General features: G+C 32.1%; 1 protein-coding gene across 1 annotated transcript; it reads left to right on the top strand.

Moving 5' to 3' along the window:
* The first annotated feature begins 1226 nt into the window (after window positions 1-1226).
* On the top strand, window positions 1227-3108 carry LOC107885873 (putative nuclease HARBI1). Its single transcript, XM_029485615.1, has 2 exons — window positions 1227-1631; window positions 2686-3108. The coding sequence occupies exons 1-2, from the start codon at window positions 1281-1283 to the stop codon at window positions 3097-3099; spliced, it is 765 nt and encodes a 254-aa protein (XP_029341475.1). The 5' UTR covers window positions 1227-1280; the 3' UTR covers window positions 3100-3108.
* Window positions 3109-6570: the final 3462 nt, after the last annotated feature.

The raw sequence follows: 6570 nt of genomic DNA, 5'->3' as shown, positions 1-6570 counted from the left end.
TGTGCCATACAAAGGAGCACAAAATTATTGGATGCCCAAAATTTAGTTAGTTTCAACACTGCATCTAATATACGTTTTTTTAAATTTAAAATTAATTAATTTTATGATATTTTAGTATCCATAATAGCCATGGCGGAAGCGGCTACTTTTCGGCTGGATGGCCACAACGCGGATGGCGAGTCCGGGACCGGTGGCGGTGGTGAGTCGGTGGACGGTGACGGTGACGAGTGGTGGCCGGTGACGGTGGCGAGTCGGTGGCTGGTGATGGTTAGGTGAAATGTTATATAACGTAATAAACTATTTAAAAAAAATATTTTCTATTGTTTTTATTTATTTTCGTACAAAACCCATTTCCTTAGTTATTAGAGCTTACCTAAAACAAAAAAGGAGTAAAATATTTAAATAGAGTATAAGTTATTAGTTCTTAAGGGTTATTATACAACTAATACCCATAATGGTACAATGGTAAATACTTATTATTTTAACTATATTAACATTTTAGGTGTTGAGAAACTTATGGTCACCACCATTGAATTACTTATATCCATTACTTGAACAACATACCAAAAGAAAAATCAAATTTCAACATCATTGGTTAGGGAAATTTAATTGGTTATGCTATTCTGAGAAATTGCAAGGTGCATTTTGCAAATATTGTGCAGTTTTTGCTAGTTAGTTATTTCTAATGGCTAAGTCAAAAGTGTCAATACTGGCGTGCAATAACGCAGTCAAAACCCGTGGACCTGCGTGACCCGATAAAAAATGCCATCGACGGCACAGCAACATCGCGAAATGCGACCGTTTTGCTAATAGAACCGGGTGTTTAGAGTCATAATTCAATAGTGAATGCCGTAGACAGCCGCCTACGCGGACTACACCTGCAGTGTCGATAAACGGAGCTAATCGCGCTAGCGGTTTCGAAGAAATACGGGCCCCCGTGGCCAACTCCTGCCGCAGCATGACAAAGTGCACGCGTTGCGACTCCGCCGCCAACGCACGAGCTGCACTATCCAACTCGGTTTTAAGGCTAGTTCAGACTATGCCAGTAATTTAGTCAAGTGGTGATTTACTAACTACTAAACGGTTTAGTAACTGAAAAGTGTTCAGACACAATAGGGTTTAAAACTGTTTTAGTACATTAGTATTCGTTTTGGTGCTGTGAAAAGTGATTGCCAAAATGAATAGTTTACAAAAAAAAAAAATTGAACAAAGCAATAGGACTTATTTCAACGGCTATTTTAGAAGAGGTAGAAGAAGAGCTTAATAAAAATTCAAAGCGAATGTGGATTAGGGAATGGATCAAGAGAAGAGACACATTGGGAGCTACAAATGGTCTTCTTAGAGAACTAGAATTTGAAGACCCCAAAGAATACTTCGTAACGCTAAGAATGTCTGAAAGCTGTTTTAATTTTTTGTTGAAAAAAGTGCAACCACAAATTCAACGTAGTGACACTCACTTAAGAATGGCGATTCCTGCAAAAACAAAATTACAAACAGTTCTATACTTTCTTGCTACGGGGTGCAGTTTAAGGACGTTAACACATCTTTTTCGACTTGGAAAATCAACTATTTCAGAATTCATTCCAGAAGTTTGTATAGCCATTTACGAATCATTGCAGGACTTTATTAAGGTAAGAAATAAAAAAATCATTTGAAAACCCATTATCTAGTTGATTTTTAAAACATGTATTAATTTATTAAAAAAAAAACCATCACTTTTTATTTTTTAACATATAATTCAACTTAGGTTAATCATAAAACCAAAGTTATAAAACAGTATTATCAATTACTTTCAACAAAATAATAATTCGAAATATTTTAATAAAATAACAGTCACTTTTTAACAATTTAAATATTTTAAAACTTAAGGTATGAAAAAAATATAACAAAATTATTATTTAATTTTCTTATTTTAATAAAAAACATATTTGAATGCTCTCGCATCTCGAATATATTTAAAAATCAACATTAGCGTTATTGATTGCAGTTGCAATTATGTCGTTCGTGGTAGTGCTATTTTGCAAACCTTGAAATGACTGTATAATTATTGAGATAGATATATCTTCCATCGTTGTATGTTGAATATTATATTGTTGTGTTTGAGGAATTGATTGAGACGAGCATTCTGTATCTTCACGGGACTGACTATTAAAATAACTATATGTTGAAGCAGAACTATAAGGTGAATCTTGTTGAGTGTATGACGATACCGATGGAGTGGATGATCTCGTAATTATTATATTTTGGTCAGAATAGTTTTGTAAATGCTGTCTACGAAGTCTATTCAAATAAACTTGAATATGTTCTTGTTCCTCAAGTGCTAATAGTAATGGCATTGATTGTAGTTGTAGCCCTATGTGTTTTCCAAAAACCTCAAACTCGCCTTCTACCGGAGGGTTAACAGCTTCGGTTATCCCTTTTAACTCAGTGACCATAGTCTTAAGTTGTGAAAGTCTTTGCTTTTTATTTTTTGGTTTTGGTTCACAAAATTCAGAGTTTAATGTGTGTTGAATTATTTTCTGTGTGTTCGGTTTCTGTTATACATATATTATTTTCATTATCTGTGTTTGACTGAAAAATTAGTAAATAGATTATGTTAATTTTTTTTTAATAATTTAATATATTGAACTTAATAATAAAATACTATTATAAGATTTAGATAAATTGTGTATTATGTATTTTTAGGTTCCTGACAAAGAAGGTTGGAAAAATATTGAGAAGGGTTTTAAAAACGAATGGAATTTTCCCATGTGCTGTGGCGCTATTGATGGGAAACACGTTATAATTAAAGCACCTCCCGAATCAGGAAGCTTGTACTACAATTACAAGGAATCAAACAGTATTGTTTTGATGGCAGTAGTGAACCATAAATATTGTTTTAGTTATATAGATGTCGGATGTAATGGGAGAGTGTCTGATGGAGGTGTTTTTCGTAACTGCAGTTTGTATCAAGCATTTGAGGACGGTATGCTACCAGAAGGTCATGTTTTAGTTGGCGACAACGCATTTCCCTTAAAAGAATATTTACTTAAGCCATTTCCTGGAAACCAGTTGACATTAAAACAGAAAATGTTCAACTATTGCGTGCAAGAAGAATAGTCGAAAATGCTTTCGGTATAATGGCCGCTAGATTTCGAGTATTTGAAAAACCGTTTCCATACAGCCCCGAAAAGGTCATTCTTATCGTAAAAGCATGTTGTGCTCTTCATAACTGGCTCAATGAAACTAAATTACAATATAGACAATTTGAATATACAGTCGATTCAGAAAATTTTGATACTGAAGAAATTGTCCGAGGTAATTGGAGGGACGAGTCAGAGCCAAATGGTTTTGAATCATTAAAAAATAGTTTAGCCAATCATTCAACCAGAAGATCTCAAGACCTTCGTGAAAGATATGCAGATTACTTCGTGGCAGAAGGATCGATTCCTTGGCAGACAAGGATGGTGCACTAAAATGTACAAATGTACACGTGACTCGGACGATTTTTTTTCTTAAATGTCAACTTAAGTTATAAACTTTAAAATAATTTAAAACTGTATGGTATAATTTTAAATATGTATTAATAATCTGAATAAACATTCTCCATTTATATTTAATAAGTTATTTGTATTTGATTAATTATTGTTCACAAACATCCATGATAACAAAAAAAAAATAATAGTAGTGCTATTTATATAGTTGTAATGTATAAAATGTATACTTTAATTCTTACATTAAAACTAAAATAAGTACAGTATACATACCAAATTGCTGTGACTTTCCGTCAACTCAGAATTAATATAACGTAGGGTATCATCCAATATGTTGAACCATTTAATAGATGGTACGTAAATAGTGTCGGTACCTGCGCCGGATCTTTTCGAATCCTTTATTTTTTTTAGCTCTTGTGAATAAGTAGACCTGTTTATATATTTTAAAATAAGTGTTAAAAGTTAATAGTTATCTATTTATTATTTAATTAACTTATACTGACCTTATGTTTTTAATTTTTAACTTTATCTCTTTTTCACCGAATCCAGGTATATTCATAATTTTTTTGTATTTCATTACAAGCAGACAGCTTGGCCTGTTTATTTTTATACAGCCGACATTTTATGTTCCATAAAGACTGGTGTTTTATATATTCCGAAACAAATTTAAATGTTGTGTCTTCACCCCAACGAAACGTCATCTTGACACTGACAAGGATAACTAATACACTAAACTAAAATAATGCGTTCAGACCGCTTATTAGTAATTAGTCAGAAAAGTGGGGGATGCTACTCGACCAGAAAAAATAGAAGTAAATGGATCCACTAATTACTAAATTACTAAATAAATTTACTAAACTACTCGACTAAATCAGTCTGTTCATACACGTTTAGTAGCTAAATTACTCGCTACTTGACTAAATTACTGGCATAGTCTGAACTAGCCTTAAGCGGGTCTAAGCCACTGACTACAATTAACTCCCCACCAAAAAAAATTATCACTTATTGATTTAGATTTAAAAGCCTTTATGGTCTATAAAAAACCATATACGTTACCTATTTAAAAATAATTGTTTTTTAAGGTGGGCCCCCAAATGTTTACCCTAATTACCCCCTTTAAGACCATTATTTGTACTTATAATTCAAATATGAAATAATCAGCAAAGCGTAAAAAAAAATAGGTCAGTTAAGATACGAATGTAATGTTTTAAAACTAGCACTAATTCGTCTTTTATTTTCTGGGTGGAAAGTGTAAATAGACATTTTATTGAACCCCTTAACAATACAGCTTATATAGACATCCTATCAAATCATTAATTTAAACCAATTTATAATATGGTTGTGCAGTATTTCGCTAATAATATGCACTTAGCATGTAGGTACTTACCTAAAAAAACACACATCTTATGACACCAATCACCCTCTCCTTACGCCTTAGTCACGGCATGTCCCATATCAATAGAGGCCCTTTTCCCAAAGGACTTCAGAGTAGCTGGAGAGTAGACAGAAGTAGTTATCCCAAGCTTATAGACTATAGTACTTGTGTGGATCACGGACTTGTAACAACCGTATCGCCGTCCACATTAAGTACATTCCCAGTTAATGTGTAAATTACAATACTTTCCGGCAGAATATATCAATATATAAATATATATAATATTCTATCGACAAATATAATAACTAGATTTTATTCGAATTATTTATATTGTGATAATAAATATAATAAACATTTATCATATGTAATACATTGTATTCAAATATTCATTTAACAAACTTCAAACCCCTTCCAATCCAATGCTCGACGTATTCGTCGTTAAAGAAGCGCGGAGCAACTGATGGCAGAAAAAAACACACAGACTTTATTGTTAATACAATACTTACATAATTTATTATACATTCATCGCTACCTTAAAAAGTTTGTGCACCGTATGTCTACTAATATTATTATAATAGTATAACTAATATAATATTATGTAATCAATGACAGTCACATTTATATACAAAAATAAATACTACCTAATGTTGGTATCATAATTTGAACCAATGGCATCTATTTATAAACAAAAAAGAAATCGAAAATGATCATCGCGAATCTTCAAAAACTCGTGTAAGCACATTTCCAAGACACGAATTTTGTAAAATATTTTCTTATTGCCTATTGGGTATTATCTGCATCATACTGACCAAATTGCATACCTACTCATAACTCATAAGTCATGGGTAGTTTCGGCGGTTTTAGATAAGCGATGATGAATCTGTTAGTCAATCATTGGGTCATGACAAGTTCTTATGTATATATATGATAATATACTTTCTAAATGTATACTATATATTGTACAGTACAGGGACGTATTTTCAATAAATTTACCCTAGGTATGTACATTGTACAATTGAAGCGTTTCTATGCAAAACGTGATATCTCCATTTTCAATAAAATCGAGCTATACATCGATTCTTATGGAAAAAATGGCGATAAATCGATTAAAACTGTTATTTTTTGTCAAAACGTACTATTTCCCAGCTGAAATTAAGCTTAAACTTTTACTTTTTTTTCAAAACATGTTATTTCCAATAGATTTTTTTTCCAAAACGTCCTATATCCACTTTGCTTCAAAACGTGCTATTTCCAGTACTAAATCATAGGTCATACTTTTCATTTTTTTCCAAACGTAGTATATCCATAATTTAATTCATAACGTGTTATTTCCATTTTACATCAAAACGTGTTATTATCCATGTTATTGATATAGCAATTAAACTACATTTAATTTAAAATGTGTTAATACCATAATGTGTTAATCCTTTAAAATTAAAATTATTTCATTAATTCGTATTAAAATATAATGTTATTTAGTACAAAACCAACAATTATGAATAGAAAAATTACATTAAAAAAAAATAAAAAAATTATATGATAAACCCATCCAGATCCACCTGATTGTAATTTGTTATCATGTTAATAATTAAAATCACGAACTAAGATAGTATGGACTGGAAACGAACAGTTGGGCGGGTGACGGGGAGCCGGGCCGCTTATGGATTGAGTAGGCTTGTGCGGGGGGAAATGGGACGAGTGCGAATGTACCGCTACCTCGGA

This window comes from Acyrthosiphon pisum, chromosome X, assembly GCF_005508785.2.
Source record: "Acyrthosiphon pisum isolate AL4f chromosome X, pea_aphid_22Mar2018_4r6ur, whole genome shotgun sequence".
Classification (NCBI taxonomy): Eukaryota; Metazoa; Arthropoda; class Insecta; order Hemiptera; family Aphididae; genus Acyrthosiphon; species Acyrthosiphon pisum.
The sequence above is the reverse complement of the archived record's forward strand: the minus strand, read 5'-3'. Positions and strand labels throughout refer to the sequence as shown.